General features: G+C 47.8%; 1 protein-coding gene across 2 annotated transcripts; it reads left to right on the plus strand.

Annotated features, from left to right (window-relative positions):
• The first annotated feature begins 8 nt into the window (after positions 1-8).
• Positions 9-17,395, plus strand: MTF1 (metal regulatory transcription factor 1). Of its 2 annotated transcripts, none has more exons than XM_056509096.1 (11): positions 9-92; positions 638-1,091; positions 5,266-5,504; positions 7,047-7,178; positions 7,667-7,740; positions 8,271-8,407; positions 8,909-8,986; positions 9,622-9,724; positions 10,252-10,787; positions 11,595-11,661; positions 11,760-17,395. In XM_056509096.1, exons 2-11 carry the CDS (start codon positions 681-683, stop codon positions 12,152-12,154), a joined length of 2,172 nt encoding a protein of 723 aa, XP_056365071.1. In that variant the 5' UTR covers positions 9-92; positions 638-680; the 3' UTR covers positions 12,155-17,395. The 2 variants fall into 2 exon arrangements, with proteins under 2 accessions (XP_056365071.1, XP_056365070.1); XM_056509095.1 differs by having other exon boundaries at positions 20-106.
• Positions 17,396-18,023: the final 628 nt, after the last annotated feature.

Genomic DNA, 18,023 nt, shown 5'->3' on the forward strand with positions numbered 1-18,023 from the left:
CCCGCGGCGGGCGCGGCGCTCCCGGAAGCGGAAGTGGGGTCGCGGCGATCATGGTGCCGCTGGGGCGGGGAAGGAGCCGCCGCCGGCGCCCGGTGAGCGGGCGGGGGTGAGTGGGACAGGGTACGGGAGGAGGGATGGGTCGAGCGGAGCCGAAGCGGTGCGGCTCGGGCAGGCACCCGTGCTGGTTCTCCGCGGGACCGGGCTGGGTGGGGGTAGTGTCGCGCTCGGGGCGGGACCGCGGCGCTCGGCCCGGCCCGGCCGCACCGCCAGCGGCACCGGCCGCGCTGGGGCTGTGCCTGCGGGGGAATGGAGCCCGGGCCGCGCTGGGGCTGTGCCTATGGGGGAATGGAGCCCGGGCCGCGCTGGGGCTGTGCCTATGGGGGAATGGAGCCCGGGCCTACCGGCGCTGGGGCTGTGCCTACGGGGGAATGGAGCCCGGCCGCGCTGGGACTGTGCCTACGGGGGAATGGAGCCCGGGCCGCGCTGAGGCTGTGCCCGCGGGGGGAACGGAGCCCGGCCCGGTCCCACCGGGGCTGTACCTCCGGGGGAACGGAGCCCGGCCCCGCCGGGGCTGTGCCTCCGGGGGAACGGAGCCCGGCCCCGCCGCCTGACCCCCGCACCCGTCCGTGTGTTGCAGATGAGCCGTTCCGGCCGGAGCTCCCGGTGAGAGGCGCGGAGCCATGGGCGAGAACAGTCCCGAGGGCAACGCCATCTACTATGAAGCGGAGGAAGACGATTTAACCCAAGATGAAAATATGAGGTTTTCTGACAAAAACGGGTTGGTGTCCTCCTCGTCCGGGACGGTGTATGACAGGACAACTGTGCTCATAGAGCAGGACCACAGTGTGCTGGAAGATGAGGAGGATGAAGGACAGTGTGGTGATCACTTGCCTTTTTTACCCGAGGGTCATGAAGAAGGATTTAATTTAATAGAAGATCATGAAGGGATGTCACAGGGTTATGTGCAACACATTATTTCTCCAGATCAGATTCATCTAACAATAAATCCTGGTTCAACTCCCATGCCAAGAAATATCGAAGGAGCAACACTCACTTTGCAGTCTGAGTGCCCAAAAACCAAGCGTAAGGAAGTGAGTAGCTAAATGTGATTCTGGGTTTTGTGCACCTTAAATGCTTTGGAAATGGGCTTTCCCAAGGCTGTTTTTCAGGAGAGGGGCAGTAGTTTTGCTTGTTTTTGAGGAGTTTTGTGTTAATGGAGTGAATTGCTCTCCACTAAATCTGCTCTTGTTGTCATCCCCCCTCCCCTAAAACCGTGTCCCAGCCGAACTGCCAGGGCCATCCCTCCTGCCTCTGACACCACCTGCTGCCCTAGGAACCTGCCAGAAGGCACTTTGTGACACTGGATGGCAGGAGGGTGTGGCACTGGCACGTGTTTGTGTGTAATTTTACTGATCTTCAGGTTTGGGTCATTATTTTTGAGTTCAGAGGTAGCTGAAACAACCTGAGCTGTTACTCTGGGAATGGTCACATTCAGGTCACAGTTGTGGGCCAGGCTGTTGCTGGGAGCTGGAGTACCAAAAGTGATTTTAAATTTTAAATTACTTGTAGTTTTGTTGTGTCACAGGGAGACTGTGAGAAGAAGGGGGAAGCTTTAACTGCCATCTGATGTATTTTGAAAGCTCAGGTCAGCCTGGATGGTTAAAATGGACTTTACTGTTCATTCTCTTTCCCTGATGAATTCTGTCTGGATGCACAGTGAGGAGGGCTTGTCCTGGGACTCTTCTTTTTGGATGCAAGAGCAAAGGGAAGTTGACTGTGACACCAGCTCAGGGAATGCTGAGTGCTCCTGTTTTGGTTTTCCTGAGTTATGTGAGGGGTGATGAGTCCAGGTGCCAGTGGCAGCCCTGGCTGTGGCAGAGTCCTGTCCCTCAGCACAGAACTGTCACCATCCTGGCTGAGTGCTGGGAGGTGGGCCTGGGGGGTGTCAGCTCTGCAGCTGGGGAACTTCTGGACTGAGATGTGTTCAGCAAACCTGTTTGAGTCTCCCTCTGTCAGTTACTCATGTTGGCAGCTTCTGCAGCCTGGAGCTGCTGAAGTGTTTAACTCTTTCCTCTTTGTGGGGCCCTGAGCCACTCCCAGAGCAGAGGGTGGGAGCTGAACAGGGTTAATGGCTGCATGTGCAATTGAATTAATTTTTTCACCCTTGCTTTTTAGAGAAGGCTTGTAAGATATGGAATTTCCTAGTGAAATGCTATATATGAATTTATTTTCTATTTCTGGAATTAATTTCCCAGAACAGAGAGCAGTGATACCATCATGTGAAAGCCTTGAGCACGTGTTAAAGGCCTTTTTACCTGCTGTTGCAAAGGTCTGATAAGTTGTCTGGAGGTGAGGAAAGGAGAGCTCTAAAGCTCCCAAACATCTGGATCAGCAGCTCTGTTCTTTGGTACTTCCAAAATGTCTGCAACAGTTTTAATATTTGAGAAAATTGTTTTAAAGTTTTCAGGTCAGCCTTAGATATTTATGAAGCTAAAAATGGGGTTTGGTTTTTTTTAATTCTGTTATACATCACTGATTGTAGTTGTGTTGGTAGTAGTTGTGTTGGTAAGAACAAACATGGTTACAGTTTCTTATTTCAAATTCAGTTATTCTTTGTTCAGTGATGACACAGAAAATGTAGCCATTTAGGGGGAATATTGTAAGCTCAGGAAGAGTTAAAGCAAACAGAGCAGTTACTGTAGACTTTGAACCAGGGTGTGAGTCTCTGCTTCCTCCAGCCCTGTTGGCTATTGCACAACAGTTCCCATTTCTGAGGTAAATGCTGGATCACCAGTGTTCCCTGGCAGAGGCTGCACTCACTCTCCCTGGCCAAAAGCCATGGCCTTTAGCTTCAGAGTTCCTGGGCCCTGTCCTGCCTGTCCAGGGCTTGGCCTCTGCTGCCTTGTTTGTTTTCTGTTGTGCTTGGGTGCTGTGGCAGCCTGCAGCTCTTGCTGCTGTCTCTGTGAGGCTTTCAAACAAATCTCTGATGGTTTTGTGTAAGCAGTGTGTTGGTGTGCTAATGTAAAAAGAGAATTAAATGCTGGGGTGCTTCACAGAAAGGTTAGTTTTGCTCAGAATGTGGTGATGATATTGCTGCAGCCTGTGGATTTGTGAAATAAAGATTTGGCCTTTGAGGGAGGGGAGTGCTGCAAGGCCATTGGCAGAGTTCAGGCCATTAAACTGATGTTCTACTGCCACCTTCCCTTACACATGGGCAGTGACAGCTGGGAACCAAACAGCTGAATCTGTGATTAATACTGTCCTTTTTCCTCTAGACCTAAATGAAAACCCCTGGGAACCTTAACAGAACCCTCCCTTGATTTTCAGGTAGTTCCTGCCTGTGTCAGATCCCTTGTGTGCCATGGGAGGTATCATGGGGATTGTTCTGTAAAGTGTTAATTTGCAGCTGCCTTGAAGCTGTGACAGGGAGCATTCACTTCAGCACTGATGCACAAATTGTGCTGGATCTGGTGATCCTGGGGGAGGATGATGTACCCTCCCCATGTAATGAAATGTCTTTTCTGATGTTGGTGTGTTACTGCTCTGTGCTCCTTTGTTGTGGCTGCCTCAGCACAACCAGACTTCCTAATTGCATTGTAACCATGCTGCAGTTCTTGGGTATTCTGTGGTAACTTCTGCCTGATTTGAACTGTAAATTAAGGGCAAATTGCTTAGAGTGAAATTACTGTTTCCTTCTCTGAAATGCTGAGTGACTAATTGAAAATGTGAAGGGATGAATTCCTTGTTTCTCCTGGCAGGCAGGAGCTCAGCCATGCCCAGGAAAGCTGGGCTCAAGCACACCTAACAGAGACTGGGGAGCACAAAATGTTTCCCCTTCCCCACCTTTCTAAACTGAGCATGACATCACTTGGTCTGTGATATCCCTGCATCAGTCAGGGTCAGCTGTGCTGGGTGTCCCCTCTCCAGCCCCCTAAAAAATCCATCTCTGTATCACCAGCCCTGTGCTGAGCACAGATCCAGGACATGCTCTATACAGGTGAAGAAAATAAACTCTATCACAGTCAAACCCAGCACATTATGGTATTTCTGTGCTCTGTGTAAAAGTCTCTTGTATGTCTCATGAGAGTTTAATGTTCTCCAAATATGAAAGTTTTGTTGAATCAAGGTGAAGGTGAATGCCAGCCTGTTGTGGGAGCAGCAAGAGACTGTGGATTGAGATACACAAAAGATCACTCAGCTTTACAGAATTTTCTTAAAGGGGTCCTGCTGACAATTTTGTCCCCTACAAAACAGGTTGGAAGTAACCAAGAAGTGATTTCTCTTTTGTTCTGAAGGACTGTCTAGGACCTGATTTATAGCTGGTGTGACTTGCCAAGTCATGTCTTGGGCTTCTCAATCACCTTTAGGTGTTGAGGTTTCTGAGCTTTACCAGTCAAAGGAAAGCCATCAGTCTGGTAATTAATGATGGAGGATAACTTTATTCAGGCAGATCAGGGCAGTATTCCTCCTGCTTCACAAGAGAATTAGATTTCATTAGGTGTTACCACTTGCGCGCTGGAAATTTCTAAACAATCCCTTGTGCCTGTTGCTGAAGTGGGGAGGGTACCAAATCTAGTTCCATGTGAAAATGTCCTTAGGGATCTCAGTGGCTTACTGAGAAATCTGAGACACCTTTGGTGTCCTTGTGACCTGATGTGATCCATTACAGTTGAGGCACTGACTGTTCCAGTAATACAGAAGGAAAGAGCCAGGCTCAGTGAAGGCTGGTTTGGGATGAAGTAATGAATGGACTGGTGGTTAGACCATGGAAAATGGTAAAAACTGTTTTGCTCAAGGTGTTGATGGTGATTGAGCACACAGGGCAGTGGGTTTGAGCACTGTGGCAGTGCATTTTCCTTTGTCTCCTTGCTCCACAAATAAGTAGCTCCGCAGGAAGCACCAGACTAGAATGCAGCTGCTGCACATGGGTTACCAGCAGACAGGTTTGATGGCTCCTCAGTGTTCTCTCCAAGTGTTTCATCAGATTTTTAGCTAGAAAAATTTTGGATTATGTTTTTCCTTTTCCCCCTTCTGTTAGATTCCTGTTCTGCAAGGCCAGCTGCTTTCCCGTGTGCCCCTCCTTCCTCACAGTGCACAGCAGAACTGTTGCTGTCAGAGAACTAAGCGTCAGTAAATTTTTTTGGGGGGGTCTTTGGGGTCAAAATCCGTTGCATTGTCTTTGTCTGACTGCACAAAGGACTACATCCATATCTGGATTCCATAAATTATGAAGAATTGTTAAGCATGCAGCATTTTGTCCTTCAGGTGAAGCGCTACCAGTGCACCTTCGAGGGCTGTCCCCGCACCTACAGCACCGCTGGCAACCTGCGCACGCACCAGAAAACCCACCGGGGGGAGTACACCTTCGTCTGCAACCAGGAGGGCTGTGGCAAGGCCTTCCTCACCTCCTACAGCCTCAAAATCCACGTCAGGGTGCACACCAAGGAGAAACCCTTCGAGTGCGACGTGCAGGGCTGCGAGAAGGCGTTCAACACACTGTACAGGTGAGAACTGTGCAGGTGAGGAGTGTTCAACACACTGTACAGGTGAGAACTGTGCAGGTGAGGAGTGTTCAACACACTGTGCAGGTGAGGAGTGTTCAACACACTGTACAGGTGAGAACTGTGCAGGTGAGGAGTGTTCAACACACTGTGCAGGTGAGGAGTGTTCAACACACTGTGCAGGTGAGAACTGTGCAGGTGAGGAGTGTTCAACACACTGTACAGGTGAGAACTGTGCAGGTGAGAAATGTTCAACACACTGTACAGGTGAGGAGTGTTCAACACACTGTACAGGTGAGAACTGTGCAGGTGAGGAGTGTTCAACATGCTGTGCAGGTGAGAACTGTGCAGGTGAGGAGTGTTCAGCACACTGTACAGGTGAGAAACTGTGCAGGTGAGGAGTGTTCAACACACTGTACAGGTGAGAAATGTTCAACACACTGTACAGGTGAGAACTGTGCAGGTGAGGAGTGTTCAGCACACTGTGCAGGTGAGAAGTGTGCAGGTGAGGAGTGTTCAACACACTCTGCAGGTGAGAACTGTGCAGGTGAGGAGTGTTCAACACACTGTACAGGTGAGAACTGTGCAGGTGAGGAGTGTTCAACACACTGTACAGGTGAGGAGTGTTCAACACACTGTACAGGTGAGAACTGTGCAGGTGAGGAGTGTTCAACACACTGTACAGGTGAGAACTGTGCAGGTGAGGAGTGTTCAACACACTGTGCAGGTGAGGAGTGTTCAACACACTGTGCAGGTGAGAACTGTGCAGGTGAGGAGTGTTCAACACACTGTGCAGGTGAGGAGTGTTCAACACACTGTACAGGTGAGAACTGTGCAGGTGAGGAGTGTTCAACACACTGTGCAGGTGAGGAGTGTACAACACAGTGTACAGGTGAGAACTGTGCAGGTGAGAAGTGTGCAACACTGTACAGGTGAGAAACTGTGCAGGTGAGGAGTGTTCAACACAGTGTACAGGTGAGAAGTGTGCAACACTGTACAGGTGAGGAATGTTCAACACACTGTACAGGTGAGAACTGTGCAGGTGAGGAGTGTTCAACACACTGTACAGGTGAGAACTGTACAGGTGAGGAGTGTTCAACACACTGTACAGGTGCGAAGGTATTCAGCACTACAGGTGGGAAGGCTCTGGCAAGTTTTCTTGCAGGTATGGCTGTTGCTGTTCTGCAAGTTCCATCTGCTTTGTGTTTATGTTTGAATACATTTATTTTGCTTCTTCCATGTACAGGTATGAATATGAGCCCCTTAAGTTGGCAATGCTGTACAAAGGGTAGGATGACAGAGCTATACTGACTTCTTTATATTCCAATAGCATTGAAGGTGGTGCATGAACACAAGGGTCTCTCAGACTTTTTGGAGGACTTTGGGGCTGATAGTAGTCACTTCCCTGAGCTCATTACCCTCTGCTCAGGATGTGTTAAGCCTTTGATCCTGTCCTGCTCATTTGAAAGAATGGCTTGCTTGCCTCAGGCCAGGGCTCTCTTATCCTACCAATTCTAAGAGGGGTTTTTTGAACATGTTTTTTAGGTTGAAAGCACATCAAAGGCTTCACACAGGGAAAACATTTAACTGTGAATCAGAGGGCTGCAGCAAATACTTCACAACGCACAGTGACCTGAGGAAGCACATTCGAACACACACGGGAGAAAAGCCATTTCGGTGAGTTGGGAGTTCTGCCTGCTGTGCCTCAGTAGGGAGGCACCTGTGCCAAAAAGCAGCTGTTACTGCTCTGAATGGAATGGTGTTCTCCTGAGAAATAGGTGAAGGTGGCTGGCTGGCATTGGAGCATGTTTGTTCCTGAGCTCCTGCAGCTGCCTTTAACAGTGATTGTAGTTAAGGTAGTTTTTAAAACTGTGCCATGATGAGCATCTTTTAAAACACATTGCTGCTCCCTGCTGGGATGCAATGTGTATTCAGTGAAGGAGACCCCCCAAATACTGCCTTTGTGCTTGGATTTTAAAGTCTGCTCAGAGCCCTGCTGATGTGTGTAGCATGCACAGCAGCTGCTGGGAGATAGCTGGTTGCTAACAGAGCTTAGCTTTGGGCCTGCTTGTTAGAGTCCTGGGACTGTTGGGAAACATGATTTAAGGTTGTAGCTAAGGCATTAAAGGGGGCTGATGCTGACTCTCCTGTGATGCCTCATTCAGGTGTGAGCATGATGGCTGTGGGAAGGCTTTTGCTGCAAGCCACCACCTCAAAACACATGTTAGAACGCATACTGGTAAGTTCTGTGTTATTTTTAAAAATTTTTCTTTAGTTGAGCTGATTGAGTTTATGCTAACATTCAGAATCCTAATATGAATTTATAGTTACATATGAGATGGGAGTGACACCAAGCTGAGAGGCTCAGGTGACACATGTGAGGGAGGGGATGGCATCCAGAGAGACCCTTGCAGGCTGGAGGAGTGTGCCCATGTGAAACCTCATGAGTTTAAAAAGGCCAAGTGCAAACTCCTGCACCTGCATCTGGCCCATCCAAATTTTCCATTTATGCAGTTATGTTTATGCTTGACAGGTCTTGAATTCAATGAATGTATTTTCACAAATGTATCAGTAAAGATGCATAACAGTTAAATATTGTGTTGTGTGTCAGTTCCTGTGGTGAAATGGAAGCACTCACCTGCAGGAATGCTGATTGTGTGAAGGGGCATTAAACATCTTGTTTGAAATACTGCTCTCCCAGGTGCTTTCAAAGGGTGTGTCTGATGGGATGCTTTGAAGTCTGTTAAATGTCTTCTGTGCTGCCTCTAGGGGAGAAACCCTTCTTCTGTCCCAGCAATGGTTGTGAGAAGACTTTCAGTACCCAGTACAGTCTCAAGAGTCACATGAAAGGTCATGAGAAGGGACAGACCTATAATAATGCACTTCCCAACAACAATGTGTCTGAGGTTAGTAGCACTTCTGCTTAATGCTTCTGTGTTAGGTGGATATAAACCATACCTTGGGAAGGAATAACTTTGTCTGCAGCTTGATAGTGTAACACTAGGACTGGGATTTTCCAAGGGAGTTGGAGTGCTCACTTTGCCACTTTGCATGTGGCCAGTTGCATCCATCAGGCTGCTTTCCTTGTGTGTGCTTCAGCTGGAATCAATACTGTGGGGTAAACGTGAAGTAAAATAGATACTAACTGAAAATACTACCTGGGAAGGTTTAATTTTTTTATTTTCTAAAAGTTGATTTGTTCCTATGCTAATTTAAAATTCTGGGTTATATGACTTTTTGGAAATACATTGACAGAGATGTCAAGAATCCTTTGCTTAAAAGTCTTGCTCCTTTTAGATTTTAGAACTGAGACTTGGGTCCTATGTAAACAGAGTATGGACTCTCAAAAGTAATTTAAATAATTTCTGACATTAATATATAATTCAGATTGTTTTTCTTTTTCACAGGATACAAGTCACTCACTTTGTCTGAGTGATTTAAGCCTCATCTCAACAGATTCAGAATTGCGGGAGAACTCTAATCCAGTGAGTTATTGTCCTGGAATTGCCTCACCCTCATTTGAGTTTTGATTTTGTCCTCCAAAATGTGCAGTGCTTACTTCAACCTGCTGTAGGAAGCTCTGCATCTGATTTTACCATAACAGTGTTCTTACTCTTGAGTTGAGCTTAGATTTTGCACAGAGGAAGATGAGGTGCTGAGGAGGCTGTGTTGTTCTTTGTGCTGTGGTGTGGGAGCAGGGTGCAGCTCTTGTGTGTATTCTGCTCCCTGAGCACTGTGGGGGGCTAGAATTGCATAGTCCAGGATACAATCTAAATGGAGCTATTTTTTTCTGCTCCAGAAAAGGTTCTGCAAGCAGCTAATTAATGTCTGTTTCTGATGGAGTACTGCAAGAAAGAAATAGGGCTTAACAAAGTGTGGATGCAGAGGAATATATTTTACTTTTAGAGAAGTTACTTCATTTTTTAGGGTAAATTTGATTACAGGTAATAAAAACTAGGTGTAAATTTACAGCATGTAAGATTTATATATGTTGCCATTCCTGAGGGTGGCTGGCTCATTGGAGGATTGTTTCTGATGTGCCCACAGTGCTCACTGGGGTTTGTGGACACCTGAGATACAGCATTGTCTGATGTTTTCCTCTTTGTTTTCTATTTGTCAGACACATGGACAGGACCTCAGCACAATCTCACCAGCAAGCATCTTTGAGTCTATGTTTCAGAGCCCAGACCACACTGCAAATCAGGATGACTCTCAGCAGACAGGTACCAGTTGTATCTGCAGTGCTATTAAAGAGAACTTTTGGCAGCTCTGCATCCATGTAGTGAATTCAGCATTTCAGACAGAAGCTTAATGCCCAGTGTAACTCTAAGGAGCAAAAAGTACTTTAACTTCAGTGTTGAAATTCATTGGTGTTGGGATGCATGGCGTGCATGGGGAGGTGACCCAGCACACTGTCCTGCAGTACTGGCACTGCAGCTCTTAAGCAATCCACATCATCCTGTTTTCAAGGTTTCCTCTTGAAGTTGCTGCACAACCTGGCTGATAAAAGACTTATTAGAGAGAGCTGATGAGCCTGATCAAGTTCATTGTAGAGCCCAGTGTTACCAGTAGCTGAATTTACAGCTACTTTTAGATTTCTTTTCTAGGGTTGCTTTTGGGCACTAACCTGAAGTTAGGAACGTGGTAATGCTTTACTTTGCAAAAATCATCAGCTAGCTGTTAAGTTCATTGAAAAAGCAGTTTATTCAGACCTAAGGAGAACAGATGTATTTATGTTTTTGTGTTTCAGCGGCTTCCTTGATGGAAGGGTTTAACGGCGACACGGACTCGGTGGCCGCGGTCCCGCCCCCAGCAGCAGACGCCGCCTCCTTGTCCCTCCCCCTGGTCCTGCAGCTCGGCCTCCCGGAGCCCGCAGCGCCGGCTGCTCCCTCCTCCATAGCACCCGGCTCCCAGCCAGCTGCGTTTGGGAATCCTGCAACTGCTTTACAATCCCCAGAAGTGCCTGTTCCTCACAGCACACCGTTTGCAGCCGCTCACCAGGACTTCCTGCAGCACCCCCAGCCCCCGCCACAGCCCTTTGTGCAGGGACTGTCAGTGGTTGCTGGGGCTCCTGCCTCGACAGCCCCGAGTGCTGCTGAGCCCCTGCCAGCTGTAGTTCAGACTGTGCCTGTTGCTGCAAACCCTGTTTTGACCAGTAACCCCACTATAACCATCACTCCTTCTCCGAACACCGCCATTCTGCAGTCCAGCATTGTCATGGGAGAGCAGAACTTACAATGGATCTTAAATGGTGCCACTGGTTCCACACAAAGCCAAGAACAAATGGTCAGTACATCCAGCAGGGCTTTGGAACAGCTTGAGCCATCCTACTAGAGTCCTTGATTTTGAACAGGGAGGGGGTCAAACCTGTAAGGTAAACCCAGGGATGCAGTGTGCTGTAATGCTTGTGGAATGTTAATGTGTATGCACATCACCAGTGCAGCCCCTTCAATAGACAGGGAAATAAGTAGAGCATGGAGAAATACAGGGTGCAGAAAGATCCTGCTTTCTTCTTTCCCCTCATGGTGGACTTCTTGCCAGCAGGTATCAGTGTGTGTATCCAAAACAAAACACCACCAGGCCCTGATATACATGGGCCTTAATGTATTATTTTTAATGCATAGAAGCACAGAAGACTCTGTAAAAAGGTTGGTTTTAGACATTTTGTAATCTCTATCTCTGCCTAATTTTGACTGATAATGAAAAAAGTTTTTCTGGAAAGAGAATGTGTTTTCCAGTAAATCTGGATAGCTGAAGCTTCAGGAGTTTTCTCTTTGACAATATTGGTGCCACTTCAGGCTCTCAGCTGTAGGTGGACATGAGTGAAGGGCTGCAGGTACAGGCAGTGGGAGCACACAGAGCAGTGTTTAAGAACTCAGTCATTGAATTGTCAAAACCCACAAGCTGAGTTTGCCAGCAAATAATGCAGGGGATGTTATGCCCAATTTAGGACCACTGAAACAATACTTTGAGCCTTGTTTTCTTGTGTGTCTCTTTGGGATATATACATATATAGCTGTTTAGAATTTGAACAATAGAAATTTGATTTGAGTCAATTCACACTTTTTTCTTCTTTGTTTTTTCTCTTGAAAGCCACAAGTTCCAAAAGTAGTGGAAAAGGTGTTTTTTACCACTGCATTACCAGTAGCTGGTAACACAGGTAAGCGTGACACTGAACTAATGTACCAAAGCTGGTTTCTCTCTCCCTGCTGTGAAATTCTGTAGCTCCATTGTGTTTTTTCTTTGTTTCACCTTCAGGAAACCCCGTTCAGCAGATTGGTCTCAGCGTTCCTGTCATTATAATAAAGCAGGAGGAGGCCTGCCAGTGCCAGTGTGCCTGCCGAGACTCTGCCAAGGACAAAGCCACCTCCACTGTTAAGAAGGAATGTTCCTCACCTGATTCAAAAGCTTTGGAGCAGCCAGCTTCCCAGCTGCAGCCTCAGACCTTCCCTTCCTCCTCTGCTCCTCCTTCTTGTGGGCAGAGGAGTCAGATAGTTAACCCTTCAGACTCCCAGACTGAAACATTAAGTGCCATGGATGTATCAGACTTCCTGTCCCTCCAAAGCCCTGAAACCCCATCTAATATAATTCCAATTGAAGCACTACTGCAGGGTGAGGAAGAAATTGGTTTGAATAGCAGCTTCTCTAAGTGAAGATGTTCCAGATTCTCCTTTGCACCTGGAGGGTAAAACCCTTCTCCTTAGAAGCAGAAACTGAAGGATTGATTCTTATTCCTTCCTGTTTGGAAGTTTTGTGGCTTATTTCTGCTTCATGGATGTCATCTTAGTCACGTCCCAGGTACATCCACCTTTGAGATTCTAAAAAAAGAAAAGGTAAAAAAAAAAAAACTAAGTTATATATGAACTGTTTTGGCTGCACTGTCTGTCACTTTTGCTTGTCATATGTGAACACAGAAGTTAAGGTTACTCGTGTGCAAAAAGATTTTTAAAAGGAAAAGGGGGGTTACTTTGTCTCCAATTGCACATCACTTACTTTTGGGATTAAGGTACTGGCAGCAAGTGGGTCTTTGTTACAACTTCTTGGGTCTCTAATTTTCTTCTGTCTCTCATGTCTCTACTAACCATGCACTAAAGGGGAGCCCAGGAAAAGAGGCTGCAGGGGGAGGAAGTGGCATAGCTGGGGGAGGATTTATCTGCAGTGTGATCTGAATGCAATTGTCACATAGCTGATGAGGAGCTGGTGCCTGGTTTTGCTGTGTACTAATGCTCTTGGAAGCCTCCAGGAGCTTTGGGGGAGTTTATTTCAGCAGGGCACAAGTACCCTGTGCCTCTAATAGGTCTGTTCATCTAATTCCATTAGGACTCAAGTGTGTTGCAGACACTGTGTCACAGCATGGAAGCACAGTCAGAGCTGCTGCTGGCTCTGGCTCCAGAGTCTGTTTTCTTGGCCCCTCTGAAGGGGGCAGTGGGTTCCAGGTGTGGTCAGGTTGGTGCCTGCTGCTCTTTTGATTTCTTAGGCTCTGTTCAGCAACAAGTCATCATCCCAACCCTGGACTGTTGAATCAGGAGCACGGTGCCTTTGCTGGTTACTCTTATCTTTTGTGAAGACCAACCCTTAAAAATTTTGAGCAAGGTTTAATATAAATTCAGTTTTAATTCAGTGAGTTTGTCCTTCAGTTGTCCATACATGCTTCTTTTTTTCCAGTGAGCTATATAATTTCTGCCTGACTCTGCCTCCAGCCTACTGCAATGCCAGCTTTTTGTGCACGGGGCTATTTCTTGACTAAAAGATGTTACACAACAGAATAGTTTTTCATATCAAACTGAGAGTCTATATTCTAACCTACTCAGGGTAAATCAAATCCAAACCCCCCCTTCCACCAAAAAGCCTGTAATGTTGCAATAAATGCAGTCTCATTCTAAATTGTTTATTTATGCTGCATTATTTTAAAAGATGTAATTTTATAGTTTTTATCCATCTTTCTGGCTTTGGCTGTCAGTCTTGTTGTGTTAAAGAAAAGAATATTAAATAGTCTTTATTCAGTTTACAGTGTTGTCATTAGTGAGATACAAAGATAATGACTGTAAGCCAATTAGTGGGGAGTGTCCCTGCACTCACTTTAGGAATGCAAACTGTAGTGGATAGAGGTCTTTCACTCTTTGTGTTTGATTAGAGCTGCTCTCTGTACCTCCAGGGAGGGGAGAGCCCTGTGAGTGCTGCCTGGTGATCACAGATCACCTCCTGAACTAAAGGAGGTGTTTACTCCTCCTGTGACTGCTCAGTGCAGCCTGGCCAGCACTGGCTTTGTGCTGTTCCCCTGGGAATGCACTGCCCAGGCATGGCTGGAAAGGGACTGAAGGGGATTTGCCTTCCCCTCCTGGACAGCTTGCCTCTGCTGAAGGGCAGAAAGGAAAGAGCTGTGTCCTGTGAGGGCAGAGAGGTGTGCCAGGAGCACTCTGTGTGTCTGTGCCAGGGCACTTGCAGGGATGAACATCACACGTGCTGCTGGTGTTTCCTCTGGGTGTGTGGAGTCCTGCAGCAGCAAGGTTTGGCATCCACAAAGCAGGTTAACAAAGCATTTCTTGTTTTGTTCCTGTAATGGCAATCCTTGGAGGGCAGTGAGGTGATGGCCCCTTTGCTTTTCTCCTACAGCTTCATTTTGTGCTGCACTTGGGTTGCATGGCAGCAAGAACTGCTTTGAACACAAAAAACAGTCCCAGGCCTGCAGAGGAGTCTCCTGCCAGCTGCTCTGCACAGAGCTGCACTTGGGAGGGGAGTGAGCACTGCCTGGAGCTGCCTGGGGTCCCTCTGGTGCTCTCCCTGTGGCCTGGGGCATTTTCTTTGGTGCAGTGCAGCTGTGGTGTTTGAGGGTGAGTGGGTGTGCATGTGTGTGCCTGTGGGACACAGCTGATGCAGGAGTTGTGGGGTTACCTCTGATGGGGGACGAGGGTCCCAGATGTGGCCTGCACTGTGACAGCTGGGCAATTTAGCAACCACTTCTGAGCCTTCACAGCCTTCAGGGAGGCTTTTTTACTTTTGCTACTTATGACTTAGTCAACCTAAAACATGCCTCTGGTTAGACCAGAGAGCATCTTCAGAAAGTTTTGTGACTGAAATGAGTAGAAGAAACTACCAAAGTCTCTGAACTGGGAAGCTCAGTGTGGAGCTGCAGTGCCCTGGGTCAATCTCTGCTGTTTCTCTTCACAGCTACTGGGATTTTTTTGTTGTGTTCTAGGAAAAGCACCACGTCCATCTGATTCTTTGGTGCATTGGGTTTGCCATTGCCCTCTTATATGTGCATCAGGCAGGCTGCAATTCAGGTGGAACTGGTTAGAGCTTGTACTGAGGCAGGAGCATGTGACTGTGTGAGCACACAGCCTGTGCATCCACTGTGTTTTACAGGTGTGTGCTTTTGTTGTTTATGTCCATCTGCTTTCCAGAGTGTTTGTGCTGCCTGTGTCTGAGGTGTTTTCACATTTGCATCATCCCCAGGACTGTGTGATCAGACTGCACTCCAGGGCAGTCTGTGCCATGCTGGGATGAGAGGAGATCCAAGGGCAGCTGCAGCAAAGCCCTGAGATTCTGCAAGGCCAGAGATTTTCCTGTTCTCTCCTTGCTGCCCCAGCATTTAGTGTATTCACTATTACATGGTCAATAAAAGGGAGAGTTTCTGCCCTTACAGATGTGGTGAGACATTGGATTCCCAGAAAAGAGTTCATGTGCTGGAGCCTCTGGGAACAGCATGCCTGCCTCTACAAAGTCTGCATGAACTCCTTGAATTATCAGTCAGAGAGCAAAACTGTGATGCTCTAGGTCACCTGTTTGTGCTACTGGGGGTTTACTTGGTCACCCACAGTTTCTAGATGGGTGTAGAAGCTTAAATATGTAGAAGGGGTCAACTTACTGACTTTGGTACCTTTGGTTACCAAGCAAGGACCCAAGCAAGCAGACTTGGCATGCAGCTGAAGGTTGGAGAAATTGCTTTTTGTGGTAGGTGGAGTGAAAAATCAGCACTGATTGAATGCTGGTACTGAACTACATGGAACAAAGTACAAGTTGGACACTTGTGTAATGCTGAGTGTGCCCAGGAAGACAAGTTTGCAGAACCTCATACTGGTATCTAAAATGCACTTTAGGTTATTTTATCTTTAACCCAATTGCTGCAATTTCTTTTGTATATATTTCACAAAGTTTATTTTTGCTCTGAGTAAAAGTTAACAGGGGTGTGCAAAGATGAGCACTTAACTTGGTGCAATACCTGTAGCTAAAGATCCTTGTCCTGCGTGGTCTGTGTGTCTGTCTGACAGAACAGCTGTGGTGGGTGCTGTGCTGCCCTCCCCCCTGCCCCAGACAAATTATGCATCGTTAGCAAACGTCCAATCTATGCAAATAACCCTCTGAGAGCACTGTGCTTCAGCAGCCTTTTCTCTCTTGCTTTCTGGGGGCTGCTTGTAACTCCTGTTGGACATGCTGTGTCCCTTGGTGTGTGTCCTCCTTCCCCTGTCCTCCTTCTGGCACCCACGTGGGAACACAAGTGACAAACTGCTTTCAAACAGGCATGTTGCACCTTTGAAATTTGTCTTCAAGATGGTTTCTGATGTCCTGTTACTGCCTTATTTCTTGGGGGGTGGCATGGCTGCAGCCATCCACGTTGTCCTTGATCTGCATCACGCTGTGAACTGTTTACAGCACTCCTACTCCAGGATAAACTGGGTTCAGAGCTGGAGCTGCAGGGGAGCTGAGCCCAGGGTAGCTGTCCTTGGAGGTGACTGGAGATGAGCAGCTGTTGCTGGTTGTTCTGGGGTGAGGCAGCTGGGTCAGTGGGGCAGAGCAGCTCTGGTGTCACATTCTCACCAGGCAGGGCACAGAACTCACACTGCCTCAGATCCTCCCACAGAACCAGGACAGGGTGCTGTCTCTGCCAAATTATTTGAGATCTGTGGGTGAAAAGTTCTTGGCAGGAATTACCTGACCTAGCTGGGCAGAACTGTTGGAGTCAGTTTGGACTATAAGGCAAAGAAGAGCATGTCTTTAATAAACCCTATGAATTTCTGACTGCAGAGTTTTTAATTGTATACTATTTTTTCCATAACATATTTTGGAAGCAGTGTCAAGTTTTTATAAATGTTACCTGTAGTCGATTCTCATGGACAGGGCTGAATTTTTTGTGTCTTGTCTTGATATCTATCACATGTTCTAGAGGTTGGATTCTGTGTCTGCACTGAGAAATGCAAATTAAACTGGATATTTATGTAGTAGTGTACATAGTCTAAGTGTGTGTTTTTGGAACTAGGTAAAACCCCACACCATGCTGCAGTGGTGTGCAAGCTGGCCAAAATTTGGTTCATTATGCAGTGTACACTTTCTCAAATAAATGCAGTTTCTACTTTTTCTTAAAAAATGATTTTTTTTCACATGACCTTTTCCAGCAGACTCGAGGGTGTGTTTGCAGTGCTGTAGTTGCAGTCGCTGGTGTTCCTGGTTTGTGACTCTTGTCCTCCCACTGCTCGGGCTGACTCTGCTCTGTTTTGCCTCACCCAGCCTGGCTCCACACTGGGGGCAGCTCCAGCTCCAGCACTGCCTGGGGCTTTGGAGACAGCTGAACTAAACCCCAGCTTCTCAAGAATGTGTGTATGGTTATAAAGGAATTTATTTAACTCTGAAACATGGGAACAAATGTGCTTACATTGAGCAATGTGAAGATGTTAGTTACAGGTACAGTACTTCCAAAGGAAGAGCATCTCCAAAACCCAAAAGAGTAAATATGAATTTGTATTTTTTGAAGAATGTGAAATAATGGTGTTTGCTTAATTGCTCATTTTGTATGAAGTTAATATTGTACTTTGAAATATCTGCAAAGAAGTGGAAATTAACCTTTTTGGAATTGAAAGCAATATTAATACTAATGGAATCCTAATTAAATGCTTATTTAAACATTGTGTTATAACAGTTTTTCCTGAGATTATTCTGTGGGCAGCGTTTGCCTTTTCACCCTTGTCCCTCTCGCAGCACTGGCCCAGCTTGGCCGTGGTGTCCTGAGGTGCGGGTGGGGGCTGGAAGCAGAGCTGGGGAATGTCCCGTGGCAGAGCCCCATCCATGGCAGGGGCACAGGACAGCACACAAAGGTTTGTGCCTCTGTGACAGCCAGGGAAGAACCAGCCTTGGGACGGCTGTGCCTCCTCAGGAGCGCGGCGAGATACAGACCGAGCCTGCTCGCTTTATTCAAGTGTAAATTTAATGCGATAGATAAGGCAGGAGCGAGCTCCAAGGCCAGGCGGGGGAGCCCGGCCCTGTCACCGCTCCCTGTGCTCCGTCCCCCGGGCGTTCCCCAGCCCCAAACCCCCGGTCCCGGTCCGGGCGCTCCTCAGGGCCCCGCGCCGCCCGCCGGGCCGGGGCTCAGCGCCGCCCGCAGCTCGGCCAGCGCCGCCCTCAGCTCCTCGCAGGCGGCCATGCGGGAGCGCAGCCGCCGCTGCCGGAGCTCCAGCAGCTCCCGCAGCCGCCGCGGCTCGGCCGGAACCTGCGGGGAGACGGCGGGGACAGCGGTCACGGAGCTGCCCCGGA

This window comes from Oenanthe melanoleuca, chromosome 23, assembly GCF_029582105.1.
Source record: "Oenanthe melanoleuca isolate GR-GAL-2019-014 chromosome 23, OMel1.0, whole genome shotgun sequence".
NCBI classification, from domain to species: Eukaryota; Metazoa; Chordata; class Aves; order Passeriformes; family Muscicapidae; genus Oenanthe; species Oenanthe melanoleuca.

What these genes read in the sequence shown, in the direction of transcription:
- MTF1 (XM_056509096.1), top strand. Translation starts at nt 681, where the DNA reads ATGGGCGAGAACAGTCCCGAGGGCAACGCCATCTACTATGAAGCGGAG. An exon ending in GCGTTCAACACACTGTACAG is followed by an intron (nt 5,505 to 7,046) that starts GTGAGAACTGTG and finishes CATGTTTTTTAG; the next exon opens with GTTGAAAGCACATCAAAGGC. An exon ending in ACCAGTAGCTGGTAACACAG is followed by an intron (nt 11,662 to 11,759) that starts GTAAGCGTGACA and finishes TTTCACCTTCAG; the next exon opens with GAAACCCCGTTCAGCAGATT.